Consider the following 22,902-nt stretch of genomic DNA (forward strand, 5'->3'; position numbering starts at 1 on the left):
TTAGTCCAATTGATTGCAGTAAGGCGCAATTGACTACAATCCTATTGTTACCAACAACAAATTTGGGCGGTAATACAAAATTGACATCATGACATAGCAGTGCATTCGAATGAGTACGAAGAAAATATATTATTTTTCAAATTTCGTTGCGACGGTAAATCTCTACCCTTGTTTGCACGGTATCATGTTCCACGAAGATCAAGTTGAAATTTACAAAGTTTGCACCACAATCTCGCGCATGAGATACGAACTCGCCTCGTTGAAGTAGCGAAGAACAGTTTGTCTTGCTGTAATTAACTTCCGGTTACGCCCTTTCAATGTCTTTAAGATTTCTCACCGCCTCTACAAGGCGCTGTACCCCGATCGCTAAAGACAGCTTTGGTTCGCGCACCCTCCACGACCCTTACTTATTTTTATTTACGACTAAAAGCTTCCGAGAGTCACTCCAGCGAGATATTTCCAGACTTTTAAGGCTTCCAGACTCGCTCAAAGTCTCGGCCATTTCAACTTTGCATATCTCTTCAGGTTTCATCGCCAAAGGAAACGATCCTCGACCCGCCAATACCCAGACTTCTTCAGGTTTCGACCGAGACACACGTGACAGTAAACTAATAACACCTTATTTGTATTCGCTAGCAAACTCCAACCATTTCTTTTACACAGCGTCGCGTGTCGATTTGCGTACTGCTTTATTATTACGCAATCTTTGCAGTAATAAATTTTACGATGTTGACCAAACGCTTAGTGTTTTATACTAATCAGCTTAGAGATAACAGCACAGGCCAGACTGTACTTATAACGCGTACGACAAATCCGCTATTACATTAGCTGGTCGTGTTCCTCTCTTAACTGGCATGCCAGAATTTTTATTTTCCACTTTACGAACAAAGCTTGTACAAATCCTCCTCGTAATTGCATCTCATTCGTACGTGCGGCTCATAACGAGACGTAATATTTTCACTGTAAAACTAGCGGCTGCTTTTTTGCCTAATTGCTTTCGTTTCAATCTCCGGTATATTATATACGTGAACGGTGAGAGAGCAATTGATGTCGGTAGAAAAATCAGGCTCCAGTTTGTTCTCCGATTAAAATCGCGAGAACGACCGTTACGCGGACTAACTTTTTGAATAAATCACCCGTTACGTGACCTCTGCCGATGGCACTTTGACTTCACAGACGATAGCGGAGCGGGCGATTGCAATTAAACTATATAAGTTACCACGTCGACAGCTTTACGTGCGCATCCTTACGATAAGTGGAAAACGATCGCAACTTCTGGAATTATATAAGACGTATTTGAAAAAACATTCGCGGTTATAATTTATTTTTACAAAAAAAAAAAGTTGTGTAAAAAAACAACAATATTTCTTCTATTTCTTCTATTTATCACTCTGCCGAGTCCTTTTTCGTCTGCTTCCTTGTCTTCTTTTTCTTCCCCTCGTCTTCCGAGATCTCAGACAAAGTCGGTTCTCGGGGTCTTAGTTCGGGGAGGGGCCCTATCTTGATGTTCGCTGCCGCCGAAATGCGTGGGTAAACCTCTTCAATCGTATCCCGCATTTTGTAGGCAAGATCCAGTTTCACCGCTTTCGGAAGGACCGGCCTTACCTTAGTCTTCGTCAGAGGCGCTACGACCTCAAACACCGACGTCACGGCTTTCTTTGGCAAGCACGGATCAACCGTTTCCGGCTTTATTTTTCTCTTGATGCCCACCTGCTTTTCCATTTCTGCCTCAGTGTCCCGGACCTCCAAAAGCTCGTTGTCAAGACCGGCCGTCGCTTTCTGCTCAGCGTTTTCAGCAGCTTCGTCGGTTTCATCGGGCAATTCCTGAAGCGTGGATTCAACTACCGTTGGCAACTGTTGCCGCGGCGTTGTTCTACCACTTTTCAATCGTTCGATATCCTCTCGGATTTCTTTCTTAGCTAGTCGCAATTCATGCTCGAGGACCTTTGGTTTCGCGTCCTTCTCCTTGAGAATTATCTGCTTTTCCTCAGCTGAGTACTCCTTGAGTGGCGCTATGTCAACGGAGAATCTACTGATTATTTTGTTAAACTTAGTCTGAGATAGATTCACGTCAGCCGCTGATAGATCTCTTCTTGTTTGTTCATCTTCCTTGCCTGGCTTCTTCGGCCGCGGGGATTTAACGTCCTTGCAGCAGATCTTCGGCTCGCAAACAACCGCTTCGTCGCACGGCTTAATCACCGTCCTTTTGATCGATCTCTGCTCTCGAGGTCCTCGGCCGCTCTTGCGCGGAGTCTTATTCTTCCCTGAGTCCTCTCCGTCGGATATCTTCGCCATCTCCTCCGCTATTCGTGCCTCCTCAGCCGCCTCCATTCGCTTAATACGGTCTTCATATGCCTCCTGAATCGTCGCTGGTTTCTTCTTCAAGATCACGTAACCTGGTTCTGGATGTTTCTCTTTACTTCGGGGAGACTTTTTGTTGCCCTTTTTACCACCTTCTTTATCACCTTTCTTCTCTTCTCGCTTCTTCTTTCCTCGCTCAACCGGTGACGGACCTTGATCATCCTCATTCGGGTCCACGATACCGGCGTATTTGTCCATTTCCTGAAACGCAGAGAATCTTTTCACCACTTATGGAAATAGAGGAGCATGGGTTTGAACCATGCAAAAAAAAGTATACGAATGCACTTGGGTCTCCAATATCTCGATATAGCGTTAATCGTCAGGAAATTCTCCTAATCGACGTGTTTACCTTTTGTATTGCTGTATAATACTGGACCTCAGCTTCCGTTAGTTCCGGATCATCCAGTAGAGCCGCCGATTCCTTCCCTTTCTTGCCCTTATTTTTCTTCTTGTCTTTCTCGTCGGCCTTATTGCCCCGTTTTCTTGCATCTTTTCCCTTGTCCGATTTATCGTCCTTCTTTGGTACTTTTTTCTCCTTTCCCTTATCTTTAACCCTTCCTTTTTTCCCGCTGGGCTGTATCGGCTCGATTTCCGCATCGTAGTCAGCTCTTTGCATCAGTCTTACCTCCTTCAGTCGATTATCAATAGCCTTCTCGTATCTGCTACATCGTTCCAAATACTGTCGGACGATTCGTGTGTTTATTGCCCCCGCGTGACCCGATGAAAGTTTGTAAGTAAGCAACGCGGTCGAACACTCACGGACAGCATCGAGGACTTGTCATTTTTCGCATTTGTAGTCAAAGCTTGCGACGGCTCAACAAGGTAAACATTTCCAGCAACGTTGCCGACTGCTATGAGTTTCCCTTCGTCCTGAGGTTTGATCGCTCGCAGGCCAACATCACAGAGACGCAAAACTGTTACGGGTTTTTCCACCCCGACGAGAATATCCCAGACCTGTAGCTCGCCGCCGAGATTAATTATGTAAAATACCGAGTATCTCGAGGTACTCCAGCAGCCTCCAGTCAGTAGCTCCTTATAAAACCTGCAAGGAACCCAGTTTCATGGTTTGTTTAACACGAACCGAAAAGTGTAGGGTCGTTACTTGTTGAAAATGTTCTGATGAAAAAGTTTTTGTAATTATCAAACTCACGGGGTCGAGAGCAAACAACTTTCTTTCGTATCTTCCGCCCAAACACGCGCCGTCCAATCACCGACTGTCAGAAAGTTCTTCGGGCTGAATGGATTGCGATCAAGTCCAACCACGGGTCCGTAGTGACAATTGAACCGTAGGGCCAACTTCTCTGCTGGGTTTTTGCCCTTCCTCGACCCGCTGATAACGTGACCATTTTCCAAACCGACCATAAACTTCGTTCCCATTGTCGGCTCGAAGTTCATCGATGAAACTCCAATTGCTTTCACAACATCCCCGACCTGAGGATTGTTCAGATCCATAACCAACGTCTCCGTTGGCTCTCTGATCCTTCTGATGTCCCACCACATCATCAGTCCGTCGGTTGAAGCCGAGAAAAATTCTGCATTGTTTTTCGAGTTGATCCAGAGCGCAAGGTTGGCTGGGTTCCTCATTACGGTTGAAACGTCGTTAATAAAATCAAATTTCCCCGAGGGAAAAACCCCCCGAGATCCAAGTCGACCTAATTGAACTTTAGTTCGTCTACCTGTGGCTGTACTGAAGATGGGAAATTTGGACGGGCGTATTGCCGGTTCGGATATCCCAGTTACACACTTGGCCCGACATTAGTCCACTAATTAACATGGACGGATCCCGAGGGTTGAATTCAATAACAACCGACGGACAGAATGACTTTAACGCCATAAATGCATGGTTTGGATTCTCTGCCGGAGAAGAAAAGGGATGTTTCAAAGCGAAGTGAGAAAAATCACAAATTACATACCTGGTTTTTAGCTGTAGGAGCAAACTACAGATTATACTTATTTACCGATGTCCCAAATGTAAGAGTAAGGACTCAGGTTTGTAGACTTCTGAAACTCCATACAGCAGTAGGAGACTGCCAATCTGTTGCCATGATCCGGAGACCAAGAAAGACTTGTGATAGGCCTGACGTTGATTTGCGGATCCGCGTATACGTTCACCGTCCTGAAAATAATACGACTCTGAAAGTCACCTGACATTCGCTGGGATGAGATGTTATTTCTTGTATTCTCGAGAGCCAACCTGACGCCCAGGGGCAGCATCAGCTCCGTCGGTATCATGTCATCAAAGTAGTTCTCGTAAATGTTTACAGCGTTGTTTTGTAGAACGTAGTGCTCCATCGGCTGGAAAAGAGAATCAAGGCGGTACCGCAGTCGAGCGAAAAAATAAAACCGAGCTCCGTAAGTCTGGAGGTTTTTCATAGGCATAGAATTAACCAGGTACCTCAATTAGAGCCCTCAGCTTCGGGGCCCAAATGTCTTCCTTCTCAACTCTCCGTCTGAACCTGGCAGTCGCTTCTTCGTCTCGAAAATTTATTTCCTTAGGCCACCCTCCCTCGGTGTGATTCATTCCATTGTCTCTAACAGTCGTGCTGCAGGTCTGCATCTAAATGTCGTAAAGAGAAAGGTAACGGCGGCGTGTTCCTTGTCACCACGTTTCGTACGACAAAACGTTGACATTTATATAACCTCATGAAGCGCCAGCTGAGTGGATTTTTGTACCGCCGCATGACACGGGTCTTTGAATATGTAATCGGACATCAACTCCGTGTTTGGATTTAAATTCTCGTCAACTACGGGTCCCCAGTTGTCGAATACGCATTGCTTCCCAAACTGGGAGCGTTGCTTCACGTAAACGTATTGAATCTCCATGGTTTGCGCCGTGCAGTCGTTGCTTTAAAATATATGCGATGAACACTGTTCGATCAAATTATCACGTACAAAACTTATTTCAAGTTCATTTTTTACAAAATCAAGTATATGTTATGAAAAGACAGATTCGTCCCCTACGACTTTCACGTTTGTTTCAATTATCCCTGAAGTTTCTACGGATGAATCTGGCGTGAAATTGAATTTCTTCTTCGACAAGCTTCGGACAACTTACAAACTAAGTTACAAGGAGTGTACTGTTTTACCACACCTTACACGTGTTCCAAAATCCTACTCACATCAACTCTGACACATTTTATCCTTTTATCACTTCACTGCCGGGAAGAAAAAAGAACATGAACATGGCCGAGCAAGTTCACACCAAGTTCTTATATATCGAATTCCCGAAACAATAGAAATTTCTCACGATAAAATTGAACGATTTCATTAATTCTACCATCCTATGCAATTTACAAATCAGGGCTACAAATTATTTCCATTATTTCGAATCAAAAAAACCGTGTAATATAGCAACTTTAGAGCCGAAATTAATCTTAATATTTTAACACTGAACATGCTTAACTACCCTGTAAAAGATCGTTTCACACGTCAAGTGCTATTCTGAATTGAAAGAACGATTCTTCGGGGGTGTAACTTCTTCGAACTGCCATCATCTACTACGTGAGACAACCTCAAATACCTATCCCGGAGAATTATACACAGTTTACAATGACCAGTCGTTACCCGTCATCGATAATCAATACCGTGTTAAATTTTGTCTCAAAGCAAAATTCCAGCCAATTAAAATCTAACTGCAACTTTTCCGACGTAAATCGAGTCTGGAGGTTAAGTTGGGGTGATATAAAGAAATTGATTTCGTTAAAATTCGAGCACTTTGACAGTCCAACATACCCCTTGAAGAATTGTGGTTGGAATAACACGAATGTCTTCCCTAAAGCTGGTCCGTTAGCAACCTCCCGATATTTAGGGAGTAAAATTGCTCCATATCAGAAATGGCCGTTTCTCAACAACCTAATAATGGATCACCGCAGGTTGTATAGGACACAGAATTCAAATGATTGCGGATCAAAATCGCCGGTAAATAAAGAAACGCCAAGTAGACGAGAGCCATCGTATGAAAAGAAAATATTTTCAGACTGTATGCGTAAAAATGAAGTTGTGCCAGAGGAGGCTGCTTTGCATGGTCATAACAAATCCCCCGTCGATCCTGTCACGTGCAAGTTTGCAAAATCTCAATCTACTGAGTGCACTCCGAAGAGGTGTACTAAAAAGGTTTGTCCGCCTCGGGCAATAAAAAAAGCATTAAAAGAACCAGGACAACTTTTGCCGGAACCGCCGTCAGACGTATGTAAATCCACATCGTGTCCCACGTCGGATGGATCGAACTTGCCTTATCCGGCTAAAATGAAAGGCTGTAAAAGCAAAAACGCGACAAACAAAAAGGGCTTCAAACCTTGCGGTTCTTCCGAGGGAACGGGACCTCCTTGTGTCGTTCAATTGAAAGACGAGTGCGCGGAAAATCTGACCCTGCCGAAAAAAGGGGTCCCAGTCGAGGAGGACCGATTCATCGCGGAGATGAACCGCTGCGGGTCATTTAGCTATTCGATCCCGAAGGACAAGTTCACCATGAAGGACCTAGACAACTGTCATCCGAACAGGTCGGCCCTGAAATACAGGTTAACGAAATTGCCGAACATTAAAGAAATGTGGCGCGGTCCGGAGAAGACGAGCATACCTTTGCCGCCGAAACCTCTCCCAAGAAAAGTACATCGTCCCAAACCACCGAAGCTACGGCAGAAAACGTCCAAGAAGTTTTCGCCCACTGGGGAGTGGAAAAAGCAAAAGTTTACATTTCGTCATCGTGTCTATAAGTGCCCGTCGCAACAACCGACAAATCAACGCCCTCATTTCTGCTGTTCCCCCATTCGCGATGATATCAGATGCGATCACTGCACACCTCCACTTGCCGCCAGCCTGATAACTGAAACAAGCACCGCGCAAGCTCATCCGGAAATCAAAGAATGTCCGACGAAAAGGCAACCACCTGAACCGCCGCTAAATCCCTGTTGTCATCCGGTAACACCCGACTGTGGAGTTATCAGGACCAAAAATTACGCCATGAAGATGGAGGAGTGCAGGCGTTCCAGACGAAAACCTAAATAAGCTGAATAATAAAGCTGAAATTTCCGAGACGTACGACCCACGAATGTCAATGAAGAAAGTGTGTTTCAAGATCAAATTCCGATTCATCTTTTTTTGCTCTTTCCTATAACCGTGTCCGTCCATTGGACACACTCGTGTATTCCAGTTCTATTCGTGTTCAAGCTTACGACCGCAATTACTCATAATAGAAAAATTAATTTCTGATTTCAGATACTGGGTGATTGGTATCACATGGAGCACCGGTCTGTGTCGAAGCGATCGACGGAGCCACACAAGAAGGTGCACATCCGGCTCCTGAGGGACAATAGGGTTCTCCGAGCCGAACAACAGCGGTCAAAATCGCGGACCAAACGTGACTACGTTGAAAGACACAGCTCGCCGACGATGCAGATGACCTTCAACGACGAGAAGTGGCCTGCGATGTGGTACCTAGTGAGTAAGACTTGCCGTAAAGGCCACGCAGCTACCTTGGTAAGAAAATTTATCATGTCACTCCTATTTTCATTGTCTAGAATCGAGGCAACGGGCTTGACATGAACGTGCAGGAGGCCTGGGCCGAGGATATCACGGGCACCGGTATCGTCGTCACAATTCTCGACGACGGTCTCGAGAAAGATCATCCTGACCTGTTGAGGAACTACGTCAGTAATTTGTACATTCGCTAGTTTTCGTACTCTGCAGAAACACCGCTTTCTTCGACACTATGAAACAACGGCTTTCTACGTTTTTATCGCAGGATCCGGAGGCCAGCTACGACGTCAATGGGCAAGACGACGATCCCATGCCGAGGTACGATGCAATGGACAGTAATCGACACGGGACCCGATGTGCAGGCGAGGTCGCAGCTGTCGCTAACAATTCTAATTGCGCGGTTGGCGTAGCGTACGATGCTTCGGTCGGAGGTCAGTTTACGATGATCCTTGCGGTTAACGGTTAAGGCGAACGAACCTCCTCGAGTCGGTCGTAAGGGTGGAAAAATATAAAGGAATTCTTCTTTTCGATTTTCTCCAGGAGTTCGAATGCTCGACGGGGACGTTACGGACGCCGTTGAAGCCAGATCGCTGGCCTTCAATTCTCAACACATCCACATTTACAGCGCCTCTTGGGGTCCGGACGACGATGGGAAAACCGTTGACGGTCCCGGTGAACTCGCTACGAGAGCATTCATCGAGGGTATCACCAAGGTATTTTCTGCAACCCAATGTTTTATTTTATTTCTCACTGCGGTCGCGGGCCTTTTTCATTCGGGGAATATTTTTCCTCTCGAGTGCTAACCGGGTTGTTTCAAAAAAATCAATTCTTAACGGGCTTCCTGCGTCGAATTCCGATAGCCGAGAATAATTTTATTCAGCAGTTCAATTCCCATTATTCTTTCCGGCTTTTCAATACGTGTATGAGGGAAAATACTATTCCACGATTTGGTCACCTCTCCGCAGAATATTCTCATATCTACGTCTAGTCAATGCCACAGAGTTTTCTCCGACTTCAATATAACTTTTCTCAGATTCCAAAGCCAATTATCGTAAGCTACTATCAGATTCTGGTTCTGCGCGGCGTCGGTTTCTATACCACAAAAGACGTTTCCAAGTTTCTTAATTTCCTATCGGTTATATTCCACATATATACCCATACGCCGTTTTCAATAGTTCCATAGTTGCGGGTTTATTCGTACCTTGGAGTGCATTGTGTGCATCTATCTATCAACCGAAATGCCGGAGACTGTAAAAAAACCTATTATAGATCGAGTTTTGTTAAATCTCATTTCCCTGACAACGGGTATTTAATTCACTTACAAATTTATTATACACAAATATTGAATCGATTCAGGCAGAGATTATAATTTGCAGAAAAAATAAATAAGAATATGAAGACAAAGTAGAAACATTTTTCAACCAGTTGGAGAACGTATGTGTGAGAATGGAATAAGCTTCGTCATAGAACGTTTAATTCGCATTTGAAAAGAGGCTCGTTACTTTCAGCACCGGCATTTAACTGAGAAAATAGAAACAGATAGTCTTCGTGATTGGATAGTGAAATCAGTACTTGCAATTGGGTATTTCTTGTATTCACCAAACGAGCCATTCAGCGTTCAATTGTTGCCTGGATATCCATGCCCGTTCAAAATTTGTTCCTTTTCACCACCGTGTTCTCCGTACATTCGTTCCAAAGTTATCGAATTCGAAACATAATCGCAAAGTCTTAAACGAATCACCGACTTGCCTACAAGGAGAGTCTTAGCATCGATGTGAGTACAATAAAATATCGGACTCGTATTAAAGACCCTGAATCACAATCATGTGTCATGTCTACTTGGCAAACCTTCGGTGATAAAACGTCGCGCGTCGTATCGCGGAAGCAGTGATGGGTAGAAAAAGCAAAAGAAAAACTCTGGTATTCGATCGGGATATAAAGGAATGGCGAAAAATAGACTGTCCTCTTCCGAACTATTAATCAGAATCACGACTGGTTGATATACGACCGGCAACAATGAGTCTGGGACAATGGCATTTCAGATCCGGTTCATCGTGGCGCGGCGAGAATATCATCCTCTGTCCAAAGAATTCACTCATTCGAGATATGTCCGCCGACTTGACGTACTGCCGACCAATTCACGGGCCGTTTCAAAGAGGACGAAAAGATTACGGCAGCGGGAGCGAAATATTCGCTTAAATATGTGCAGCACGTTCGAGGCTCGCGTTTTGCGATTCCTGAATCCCAAATAAGCTGTGGTGAGATCCACCGAATCCTTGGCCTCGTCACTGTGCGTCGGTATCCTCGAAAAAGACCCTTACATACTTGCAGGAATTCTCTCTCAAATTACCTTGGTGTTTGAAAAAAAATAGACAAAAAAAAAAAGAAACGTTTTTCCGTTAAGCAAGCGTCGTTTGGTCATACGTAGCGGTAATCATGAACGTTTTTCCAGTATTTCTTCCGCAATGTCAGAAGCAAAGATTCGTTACAAGTTGTACGAATAAGTATAACTTTGCGCCAACCAATCGGCGAACTTTATCACAATTTCAACACCTGTGCTTTTTCTGTTTACTTTCTTCACAAACTCGATGCATGCCTGCACACTTCGATATTTCAAACATTATGTGTAAACTAACGCCGGGTGATCGGTGAAAATCCGAGTTTCCGATTCATTTTTGATTCGATTGCAAGATACCGCAGTGCCTACGAAATAACGTATAAAGCGAGATAATTAATCGATGGCGTTTGGAGTGCAAATACCGCATCTGTCTATAATTTTTGTCGATTTTCATTGAGGCAATTTAGTCAGGGTCTGTTGCACTTGATGATTAGACTGCACTTTGATCACATCACGCAAGTCTGTTCGTGCAAACTATGCGATACTTTGAAGCATGGCATGGGGGACACAATCGGGTTTGATCTTTTTTTTTTAATTCGAAAACGTTGCACGCTCCGCGAAATTGTCAATGTTTGAAGATAGCGCAGGAGAAGTCTGCACTGCGAGAAAGTAAATCAGTTGCGTATACGTAGAATATTGGATAGGATTATGTTCTGCAAAGTCTTATTTGGACAACCTGGGGAAAACCCTGACGCGATATCTACGATGTAGCGGGTTAAGTACGTATTCAACCCCTGTGGATGGGATTTGCGTAGTAATCTGGGACAATAGATTAATAGGCAACACAGTTCAGACTCTCAAGAGACATACTCCAACTTGCAGCCAATTTAATGATAGGTACGATCCGATTATAGCCCAACTGCAAATGCTGACTCCCATCGGCAACGTTATACCGTATATTAAAATTGTAAAGTTTTTAAATTGTTCCAACAAGAAATATTATAACCAAACAACTGTATAGAATTCATAAATAAATATACCAAATGGATGTTTCGCGGTACCGCGTCTGTTTGAAATACGAACAACCATTTCACGCAATCGTATAAATCTCAATGACGACACTTGGAACGTTGCCTGGTGAAGTTTAATACTTACATTGACGTATTCGTAGCAGATCGGCATTTTCTCTACCGCACATTCAGGGACCGATCAGACACTGATCTTTTGACAATATACCGTAGTGCCGTACGTAATACCAGATAAAGCGTGTAAACGCGAACCGGGGAAAGGTCTCTAAGGTCCGTTCGTATCACGCCGTAAAGAAAAATCCCGACGCTTTGGTCGTTGCCAAATGTTCCTTTTGAGCGGACGCCGTGACCCGACATCAAGCGAATAAATAAAAATAAAGGAAAAATAAAACACGGCGTGCGAAACTTGAGATGACGCCAAGGGATGTGCACGGGGGTTCGTTTTAACCGACGCGTGCCACACGATCCGTCTGTAGGATATCATTCGGTTTCATCCCTCTGAATCGCGAACAAACCTGGACCGGAAATCGACACTGCGAAAAGCGATGCGAGAACCAGCAATTTTTCTGCACATCATGGGTTGAGGAAATCGTGCTGATTTTAGGGACGCGAGGGCAGAGGCTCGATATTCGTCTGGGCTTCGGGGAACGGAGGCCGCGATCACGACAACTGTAACTGCGACGGGTACACGAACAGCATATGGACCTTGTCGATCAGCAGCGCAACGGAGAACGGATTGGTTCCCTGGTACAGCGAGGCCTGCTCCTCGACTCTGGCGACGACCTACAGCTCGGGATCAAACGGGGAAAAGCAGGTGGTCACGACCGACATTCATCATCACTGCACCGGCAGCCACACCGGTACCTCGGCATCTGCGCCCCTGGCAGCCGGCATTTGCGCCTTGGCCTTGGAGGCGAACCTCCGGCTGACCTGGAGAGACATGCAACACATCGTCGTTAGGACGGCGAAACCGGCGAACCTTAAGGCGCCTGATTGGGTCACTAATGGCGTTGGGCGAAACGGTAAGCCAAGACGAGATTTTTCGAGACAGCGAGGATAGAGAACCTTTATTTACCCTAACGTAACTCCGTCGCCGTGTCATTGCTGTTACAGTCAGCCACAGTTTTGGCTATGGTCTCATGGATGCCGGGGCGATGGTCAAGCTCGCGAGAAGGTGGAGAACTGTGCCGGAGCAACACAAGTGCGAGGTTCCTGCGCCTAACATCGGCCGGTGAGTAATTGGTTATAAACATACTCGTTTACCAAGAAAGAATTTGGACTGAACCGGACGTTGTCTTATCGGAGATTGACTGGAAAGAACTTCTGAGAACTTGAATCCAATTAGGAACATGAGAACGTCGGAGAGGTCGGAAATGTATTCTTTGTTTTGAAATTAATTACAAGTAACCGATCGCGAGTACAAAAATATCGTTTTACGCATTCTTTATTCAGGGTCCAAAAAGTAAAAAAGAACTTTCTTTCGAGCCATAACTGTTTATTAATGTTTGCACGGTCTTTGAAAGAAATTGTGTAAACTTTGTCACATATTGTGCTTGGTTTTGCATTGTTATTTTGAGTTACACTCGATCGATGACCTCCAGAACTTGTAATTTTTTTTCTGACGATCTGACGAAACGAAAAACAAAAAATAAATAACACAATGGCTACATTTTTACGGAAAATTTTACCAGAATTTGAATTTTTATTATTTGGTAAATGAAAAACTGTATTTTTATGACTTTGTCCGAGCATCCAATCTACTTGAGACTCTGTAAAAACTTGAAATCGATTCTAGATATTGTGCAAAAATGTTTGAAAAATCGAACTAGAAGAAAAACGCGATCAATTTTGTGATAATACGTTTATCTCAAGGTGGAGTTTTCTTCACAATTCTCTTTTACGAACGAAAATTTCCACTAAAATCTGCGATTTTTAATATTCTGGTCGACGGAATCCTATTCGATTAATCTGTGAAATGATCTTGAGCAACCGGTTGAGGTATAATAAAATTGGCCTCACTTAGTGTTCAGTTGAGAGTCCTGAGATTGACGCGTGATTTGAAAAGAATAGCATCCTTCAATATCGTAATATCTGAACATGACATATTCCTGGCCTATTCTTCGACCAGACAATCTGATGAATGACGAGCTCCACTCATATATCAGCTACTTAGAACCATCCAGCCCGTAATCGACAGCGGCGCCGAGGAAAAATCGAACGTCTCGACGTTTTTCTTCCCGTTTGTCTACCTAGATTTATGAAGGATGGAAAATTTCATTCTTCCCATTATAACATATTGGAAGAAATCTGGCTACGTATTCTCTGATTAAAATCAAGGACCACGGTCGGTCACTTGGAGTTATTATGTAAACGATCTATTTGAAATTTTTATTTTTTTCAAATTTTACGCACGGTATTACAATTTTATTTAGGGCTGCATGTGTAGCTACTACGGAATAAACGAAGCCAATCACTTGCAACGTGATCGATTGAAAAAAATCGCGACTCTCGGGTAATTCTGGTGGAAACTGGGACGATGTTTTATTTGTTTTTACTTCATTCTTCGAGCTTAATATAAATCGATATCACTGCGATAAGCAATTTGTCATTGTATTAATCTCTGGATCGGATTCTTTTTCTTTTTTCCTCTACTAAGTATTTTGCCCCGTATACCGGGGTGCAAAGATAAATCTTCGGCGAAGCGTTGATAAAATCGTGTCGATACTGCGGGATACAACTTTTGCAACCCCATCAAGTCACTTTCAACAAATAAATAAAAGACGAACTTTCTGGGTTTGGGGTTATGGAAGTATATGTGTAGGATTGAACGCATCCTCACGCGATCCGAGCATAAAGTATCCCACGAAAAATGAATTGCAACATTGTAGGTATCCTAACTTTATCGTCTCGTCGTCAACCTAGATACGATAAAAAAAAAGTCTCACACATGTTTCTTCCCACGTGTTTCTCCTTGAAAACTATTTCTCGCAAATCTTCAGGATTCACTCATATTAGGTACCTAGCTGTCCTGGTCCAAGCCAGCTCCATCAGAAATGTCACGCGTGACGGCTCTACGAAACGATCCCACGGTAAGGGTAGTAGCAATATAGCGCTATATCTCCTTCAAGCTTTGTCGCGTCTTATATAAAAAGTGCCCTCAAGCTTTTTTCCAACCTTTCGAAGAAATTGTATTTACCGTCGCGCCACTCGCGGATTGTGTCTACTTTGCAAACATCAAAAGACACTTCTCGCTTCCCGCAACCCGACTAACAATAAGCCGTATGAGTAAATTCGCGTTAGTCTTTGTCCAGCCTATTTCGCTCGTTGCGCTAGTTCCGTGATTTCGTTGGTTTTCCTCCTTCGTTACCAAGTGAGATATAAAGGTAGATAGGAAATGTTGTCAATGCTGATATTTTTACCATAGAAACTCTGACAGATAAACTTGGAAAAACAGTTACCTAAAGTTTTTATCAATTATCCTCTATATCGAAAACTTGATCACAAATACCGAATTCATGTAAAAATAAAAATGTGTCTCAAGTTAATCTACAAAAATTCATTTACCATTTACATATATTAATTCGTCAAGAATAAATGGTAAAATATTAAGAATAGCCGCGAAAAACTTGAAGGGATGCAATCGCTGTTCTTTTAGAAAAAGGAAAGGAGATAAAAAAAAAAAACGTTACGAAGAGAAGAGCAGAGCTTATAACGCTTGACTAGCAATTTATTTCCAAATGTAGAGCATAACCACATTTTGTTTTTTTTTCTTTTTTTCTTTGGTCTTTACAGAACGATACCACCAAAGAGCCAAATCACGCTGATGCTGCACGTCAAGGAATGCAGCGGCGTCAACTTCCTCGAGCATGTCCAGGTAAGCCTGTGAAATATTTCCTCCTTTCCATTTCCCTCCATATTTTCGAATGAAAAAATGTTATTACTTACAAATGCGATTACTTCAGGCCAAGGTATCGCTTACGGCCGGCAGAAGAGGAGATCTTCAGATTCAGCTCACGTCACCGGCCGGCACCAAGAGCACGCTCCTGGCGAAGAGGCTGCACGACGCCTCGAAGGCCGGTTTCAATCAGTGGCCCTTCATGTCCGTCCACACCTGGGGAGAACGTCCTCACGGCTCGTGGAAGCTGGAGATCCACAACGAGGGTCGTTACCTAGGTGAGTAAGCGCGCTCGTCGATAATAACCTCGGCGAAATGCGGACGTGGAACTTGGAATCCTCGGTGATTTCGGAACACCGTGCATAAAATTTATGACACTCGCCGGTTCCCCGTCGTTATGAAATTGCATTTCCGCTTACGCTCGATCCACGTCTGCGTAATAATCCTTTTACATCAACGTGTTATACGCGTTGCCGTTGCAGATGTTTATGTGGCAATTTGACTCGATTTATTCGCTAAGAAGCTTATCGTCGAAGCATTCGTTTGCGGAAAATCTCCACTCGCTCGAATTAATAATTCGCGCGGTCTGGTGATCGAAACGCGTTTTATCACGGCAGAAGTTAACAAGTTTCACACGCGAAATAGTTGAATCTCGTAAGCTCTCACACCGTGTCCGAGTAGGAGTTAACAAACTGCTTAATACCTCGTAAACGTAACGTTTCACACCAGTTGCGAAGAACTCAAGTCGCTTGATAATATACAGGGAAGATTTTTTTCTCACGCTTACCGGTTGTTAAACAACTAGCGATTAAATGTAACTGTGTTTCATCTAGACAGCATTTAAGTGCTTTACCATCCATCCTATTCGTGATATTTTAGACGTGGTTAAAAAAAAATTTTTTTTCAAATATACATCACCTTCCAGACCACATGATTTCTTCTCACGATTATAATCAGACAATTTATACGGTTACAAATCTACAGAGCGAGATTACTTTTGAGGCAACACTTGGTCTCGATGCACCGAAAATCACGATCTTACGTATTAACTTTGGTCAGATATCAATTCGGAATTATCAGAACGAAAGGGTTGTAAAATCCAGCGTGAAAATGCGTTGGTACAACAGCCGAGCATGCGTCTAAACAATATTCTCTCCAAGTTTAATGCTTGTGTAATCTGTCTCACATAACTGTTTGCATTGTCTACTGACCTGGCCTGTAAAAGCTTAAATTAACAGTTGGGCGAACAGATATACATGTATGTACTGACAATGAGTTGAGACACTGATTGTTGGGGTCCGTGAATCTAAAAATGTTTTGCTTCAATCGAATAGCTTGTCTGTTAATTTACGAAGCTATTGACTAATCTCGGGCGTAACCTTTCATGAAAGAAGCAACGCCGATAATCCAAAATCGAATCAGCCTCCGTTGAATCGCAAATACGGAATTACGGATGAAAATCGCAGTGCGCAAGTCTTGTTGTTCAGAAACTATGATACGAATCATGACAATCGATATTACAAGCTAATGAAAGATCAGAATTTTCACGATACAATGGAAACTCTGTTCTTTTGTAGCCTAGGGAAAATACGGAAAAAGGTATTACCACACCGGAGAAGCATTTCTTGCATGCTTGACACTTCCATTGTGTCTAGTTCGACTCGGCTAATCCTCGCGTCCTTGAAATGTGAGAGAATACAAATAGATTCGGAGTTGTTCCCGCTCAATTCGTCAACGCTGGAATTTTCACCGAACTGAAGTCTGTCGGACGTAATTTTACAGTGAATGGAATCTCAAGGTCTAGTTTCATCAGTTTCCCTTTCAGAATCCGGGAGAAAGAAACATTTCAAACGCGGTTACATAGCCGAACCGTGACGGTAGACTTCTTTTTTAATGGATTACACGCATCAGATGCGAGAATTTAACAGATCCTGGGTTCATTTTCGATCCACAGTCAGTGTCATCCGCTCGGTTTGTTATGTATTTTTAATAGTATACAGTGAATACGTAAAACAATCGAAGTGAACACAAAAAAAAACGCCATGTTACACAGCCCCGCTTTTCTATTCTACGCGCTCAAAACGGCCGTGCATTACTCAGATTCATGTTAATGGCTAAGCTTCAATACTCGTAACTTTGTAACGAGGTAATTTCAAGCTAACGTTAGGATGCGAAACCTGCGAGTCGCAGCTGACGCCTTTGAGCTCCCCGAAAAGACGAGAATGGGATGAAAGAGGGCGAAGAATCCATTAGCGAGCGTGGCTTCGCATGGCACTGCCGGGTTTGAATTATCATTGTTGTTAGGAAACGGAAACGAAAATTAACACCTCAAGCCGGTACAAGGTAATCTCTGAACATAAAAAATACGAAACGGTTCCTCGTTTCACATTTCCTCGTCAATGTACACCCGTAAAAAATACCCTGAAATAAGAATGAAGGGAATTGGTTGGCCAAAAATCGATACCGATAATTAATTGTGCCTCGAGATATTCGTACATTGAGTAGTTATCAACTTATCATATTTCTGAGCTACGAAGATCTCTTTAAAAGTCAAAAAATGGAAAAAAAATACTGATATTATGAAGAAATAAAAATTTCAAATCGTTCAAAAATTGTTAAGTTTACAGTAAACTGGTTCGCTTTTACTCTACGACGGCTCGTTTTATTCAAGAGACTATTCGTCTAATCAAATTTGCTCAAACACTTTTTTTTTTTTTCAACACGTTCGCATCACGATATTGACCAATGGTGCAACATCGAATTGACCAGTGAATTAAAAATAAAAAACACTCTCTGTGAATTTACAAAAAAATAGTATTTTAAATAAAACGAGCCGTCGTAAAGTAAAATGGAATAAATTTACCAAATTTTTGTTTACAGCATTTTGAAACAATTTAAAATGAAGCACGGATGTCTGACAAGTTTTAGTTTGTAATACCAGTATCTTCGTTTTTTCCATTTATCGTGGCCTACGGATGTAGTAACTTGACCAATATATATATACATACACCCAGTGCACGTCTGTCTCGTGATAAGATAAGCAACGAAGCATTGATTTTTTGCCGACCAACCTCCTCATCAAGTTGCCTTTCGGCTGACGGCGACCCACAGGTCGGGCGACACTCCACGAGTGGGCCCTGATCTTCTACGGGACGTCGACGCTCCCCGATCGGACCGAGTACGCACTCTACAACCCCGCGACGGCGGGCAACATCCCCAGGAAGCCGTACGGCGGCCTTCGGACGACGGGATACTCGAGGAACCCGAACGTCCTGGCGCCGACGAGCTTCAAGGGGAAGCAAAAGGCCGGAGACAAGTCGTCGCACGTCGGTCAGCCGTACGTGGTGAACGTCCCGCAGCAACCTACGAGGAAGAACAAGTCCAGGGGTCAGCACAAGAACGGGAAATCGGCGAACCGCGGGACCCCGAGGCCAACCATTCAGACCCTTCGCGGCGTTACGGCGCGAGGTCCGAGCCTCGGAGAACCTCGGCTCTACACGCCAAGACCGAGGGGCCGGACCTCACCGCTCCCGACGAACCCAGCCGCGGCTTTGACGAGCTCGGCGACGACGGCAACGTCGACGACGACGACGACGACGACGACGATGACGAGGCCGCAAACCGTTCGACAAAAGGGCAACTCCGGCTCGCCGTCAACCGTCGCCTCTCAGCAGCGGGGCCTCATCCTCATGGAGCCGCTGGCTAAGACCGCGGGAAATAAAATTCCCGCGATATTTCAACAGTACCCCAAGATACAACAGCTCTATCCTCTTTATCCCGTTTACGCCGGGGCCAGGGGAGCTGGTCAGCACACACCCAGGGCCAAGGGACTCGACTTACTCCAGGACGAACAGTTCGACTCGAGGAATCTGCATCTGGACAAGGGTACCGGAACACGGGATCAAATTCTCTGTATCTTCTTTCAATCGACATTTCCCTAGCTTGTACCAAAGTGGGCGAGGAATTCATCCCCGTTTTTCTCTTCGTCCGGTAATCGTACACGTTAGTTGACACGCGTTTAAGCGACGGATCTTTATTTGGAAAATTTATATCAATTTACACTGAGATTGAAATTTAATAGATAAAATTTGTATCAATTCAAGCCAATGCGATCAAATATTTTTTCACACTTACGCTTGGCAAAAATATAATCTCAAACACAGAAAAAAATTAATACGTACCGGACGGATACTTTTGCAGACTAAACTGTAGTGCCGGATGAAAGGTGGATAAATCCTTCGCACCGATTGCAACCAGATGTTGTCGAATCTGTGTAAAATCTTGCGACAAATATTTGTCAAACTTACCGTTCATTGCAATTTTATCCAGGTTTAAAATTTACTTCAAAACATGTCAATTCGAAGAAAATAATGACAAAAAACGAAAATCGTCCCACACGGCGTTAATAGGACGAGTTAAGTGAACAGACTGTTCATTTTTATCGAGTCAACTAGCCGTCCGGTTTATCGTTTATCGTAATATCGCTTGGAATGGTCGATTGGAGGAGTGACGGGATATTTGATTCTCCTATCTTATATGTACCGTTCAATAATCCGTAGGAATGCACTATAGCGCCGTAGCGAGGCGCCAAGCACCGTAATTCGACAGTCTTCCGTTTGCTGCTTGAAACCACAATTTCGTTTCTCTCGATATGTTTAGTTGTGTGAATGTTTGTCGTTTACTTGTAATTTTTTTTTTTTTTTTTTTTTATGCACCCTCACCTTGTAACTCTTGAGTTGGTGTAAACCCGTTTGTGTCCAATCCCGCTCGATTTACACTAACTGTAACATTATTTATTACACGCTGTACCGCTTTGTAGCCGTTATTAAATCCACGCCAGTGTTATTATCTCAACTATGTAAATCACCTATACATTTATGTGTCGTTGAAATACCAATTTGCGTGATCCCCCTTCGCAACCACACGGTTAATGAAATAAAGTTTTGTCCAAATCATTCGCCTCGATCGGTTTACCAAAATGTGTAATTAAGTTTAATCATGTTTTTTTTTTTTTTTTTACCCAAAGCTAAGTTAAACACTCATTTTTTCTTTGACGTGGATCTCCGAAATTCTCTATACCTACACAGAATTTTTTGTGTATATTTACACTCGCCGCAATGATCTCATTAAAAGTCTCGTAATATAAACGGTAAGATCGAACGCAATCTCGTTTAAACTGCGGCTGACGTAATTCCGTTGTAACCCAGATTCTCACGTTTCGTTAAAAAATCAATTTAACGGTTTTTTTTTTTAATTATTTCGTTCTCTTTTGTTTGTTGGTACCGCCCAGGTATGTACGTACTGGATTTTCATTAGATGACTTCGATAAATGCCTATTTTATTGTGATTCCGGATGTTGGAAATTTCTCCTGCGGAGAGCCCTGGCGGTGAGCGAGTATTTTTAAACCGGGACAAAATTTTCACCACCATCTCTGTACAATCATATACGTATATAAACGTATATACCCACGGTATATTAATTTTCCAGACGCCCCACGCGCAGCCAACGCGCCTTCCTCGACTCTCCACACGTACAAAAAACAGCAAAAACAGCAATATTATAATATTATGCCCCATACGTTTACATTTACGTAAGAAACACCGTGCGCTTAATTAATTTTAAACCGTACATCGCATAAACACTTTTATTATAACAGCCGAGTAATCCGCGGTTTGAGTTATTACACTTCTCCCGTTTGTTTATTTTCTCTTTTCTCCATTTTTTATATTTTTTCATCTCCGACACTGACTTTTCGTCTAATTTTGAGCGTTCTAGCATGTATGCAAGCAGCGCACTCACAATCAGTACTATTTTATGCCAGATTTTTATACCGATCGAACATTCCAACGATTCTTACGCAGGCTTGCGTGCAGGTAAAGAAATATTGGAATGATCGATAACGGGACATTTTCATTTTATATTATAAAGTACTGTAGACGAATGCTACCCATATATACAGTATTATTTTCTTTTCATAAACAATCTATTTATATGCCATGGTAGCCGTAGTATAGTAATTATAACAGTAGCGTGGTACGCAACAGGACTTCGCATATTCCGTAACAGTTGCAAAACTCTGAAGAAAACTTTGAACAAAATGCAAGCAATCTGAAGTACCATTAACGATATATCAAAGAGTGCTTTGATGTGCAAGAGCTTGAATGAAAAAAAGAATAAATTGAGTAGGAGGAAAAAAGTACAGGTTTATTCTAATATTTTCGGCACGTGTATTAATCAATGGAAATCCCTGTACACGTTGGTCACATGAATATTAATTTCACGGATATTACACATGCGTCGACGAACCTCTCCGCCATACGCGATATATCCGTTGCGCGGTAATGAATATTTCCTCGTCATTATCAACATCATAGCATAGTTCAAAGAATGCAAAACCGTCCTGTTGCGATCTACTACCGATTTGGGACGAATTATGAAACATTATGAAGAGATGTTTTATTCATTTGTAACAAAAATTTGCTTATTGGGTGTACTAATTAATGTCTTGCTTTTTTCGCTGAACGTGAAAGCGGTTTTAATCTAGAACATCTACCTATCCTTTTTGCGATTTTAAACTGCTGACGTTTACTCTTTTAAAACACAGTGTGAACTAGTGGAGCGGGTAACATAACCTCCAAAACAAACGTATACGCAAGGGTCTCCGATAAGGAACATAGCCGGTAATGCATTCTTTTCGTCTTCCAGCTAAAAAGGAATGCATTTTTGGAACTCGTATCAGTCACACCACCTTCGCGAAGAGAACAATAAATTATTTCAGCGGCTTCAGCGACGTTTGTTCTTAACTGGAACACAAAAATAATTGTGCAGTACCTAATACGCTCCTCATCAGCGGCCATAATGTTTACATCTATATCGCTCCACTAGTTCATAAAGTGTTTTCAAAGCGTGGATATCAGCACTGGAAAATGGCAAACGCATCGGCGGATATTCTAATTTGAAACTGTTTGCGAGACGGCGAAAAAATAAATCACACAAGAATATTTATATATTGTGTAGCGAGGAGGCAAACTCAGTCTTTTCAGGCCGAGCGTAATTTTGCAATATGAGTCGTAGTCGAAAGTTGTCTCCTTGTTGCACACGATTCTTTACATAACAAGAGTATGTTAGGCGTTTTTTCACCAAGCATGAAATTGAGGTTAGGGTCGCGTAATGTCGGATTTGTTTGCGACGACGCGCATGCGCGCGGTGCAGAAAAGACCACTTTTAACTCCTAGAAACGAAACGTGGTCTTTTCTGTACTCCGCGCATGCGCATTCGTAGACTCACTCTAACGTCAGAGGAAACTTGTACTTCGCGTACGGAGAACACTCGTGAAAAAACTCGTAAAACATGCTCGCGTTAGGTAAATTAATTTATACACTCGATAGAAAGAAATTCAAAAATAATCCCAAACGTTGAAGGATTCGCCTCGCACAATCCGCCAATACGCACACCGGCGTCGTGTATCCGCTTAAACGGACATCTAATTTATCCACTGGTCCTCTTGCAGCGGAGCTTGGCGAGTGGAAGCTGGTGCTTTACGGCACGAACACGTCCGTCGAAGGAGACGAGCTAGCGATCGGCGGCTCCAAGGGCAACGTCGACGTCGACCAGATACAGAGCAACGTCGTCGACACCGAGGGCGATCCTTTGGGCGGAAGTCAGCGGGTGGACCAGGCCACGCACACGGAAGTGGAGCAGACGACTAACGAAGATCAGACCAGCGGAGCTTGCAAAACCACCGCCGGGAACCAGTGCCTAGGTGCGTTTTGTGTCATGATTATAATTTTGCTTGTGTCTGTGA

General features: G+C 43.2%; 1 protein-coding gene across 5 annotated transcripts in view; it reads left to right on the top strand.

Moving 5' to 3' along the window:
• LOC124308210 (furin-like protease 1) overlaps positions 1-22,902 on the top strand; it is a 140,524-nt gene that overhangs the window by 99,154 nt on the left and 18,468 nt on the right. For all 5 annotated transcript variants that reach the window (XR_006908944.1, XR_006908945.1, XM_046770697.1 and 2 more), the window contains exons 2-10: positions 7,576-7,797; positions 7,878-8,006; positions 8,102-8,267; positions 8,377-8,549; positions 11,807-12,224; positions 12,316-12,433; positions 14,995-15,076; positions 15,165-15,375; positions 22,609-22,860. Coding sequence is in view for 3 of the 5 variants with exons in the window: in XM_046770697.1 (XP_046626653.1) it covers positions 7,576-7,797; positions 7,878-8,006; positions 8,102-8,267; positions 8,377-8,549; positions 11,807-12,224; positions 12,316-12,433; positions 14,995-15,076; positions 15,165-15,375; positions 22,609-22,860 (1,771 nt within the window). In the remaining 2 variants the exon portion in view is untranslated. The remainder of the gene's footprint in view (positions 1-7,575; positions 7,798-7,877; positions 8,007-8,101; positions 8,268-8,376; positions 8,550-11,806; positions 12,225-12,315; positions 12,434-14,994; positions 15,077-15,164; positions 15,376-22,608; positions 22,861-22,902) is intronic.

The sequence above is a fragment of the Neodiprion virginianus genome, chromosome 6 (assembly GCF_021901495.1).
Source record: "Neodiprion virginianus isolate iyNeoVirg1 chromosome 6, iyNeoVirg1.1, whole genome shotgun sequence".
NCBI classification, from domain to species: Eukaryota; Metazoa; Arthropoda; class Insecta; order Hymenoptera; family Diprionidae; genus Neodiprion; species Neodiprion virginianus.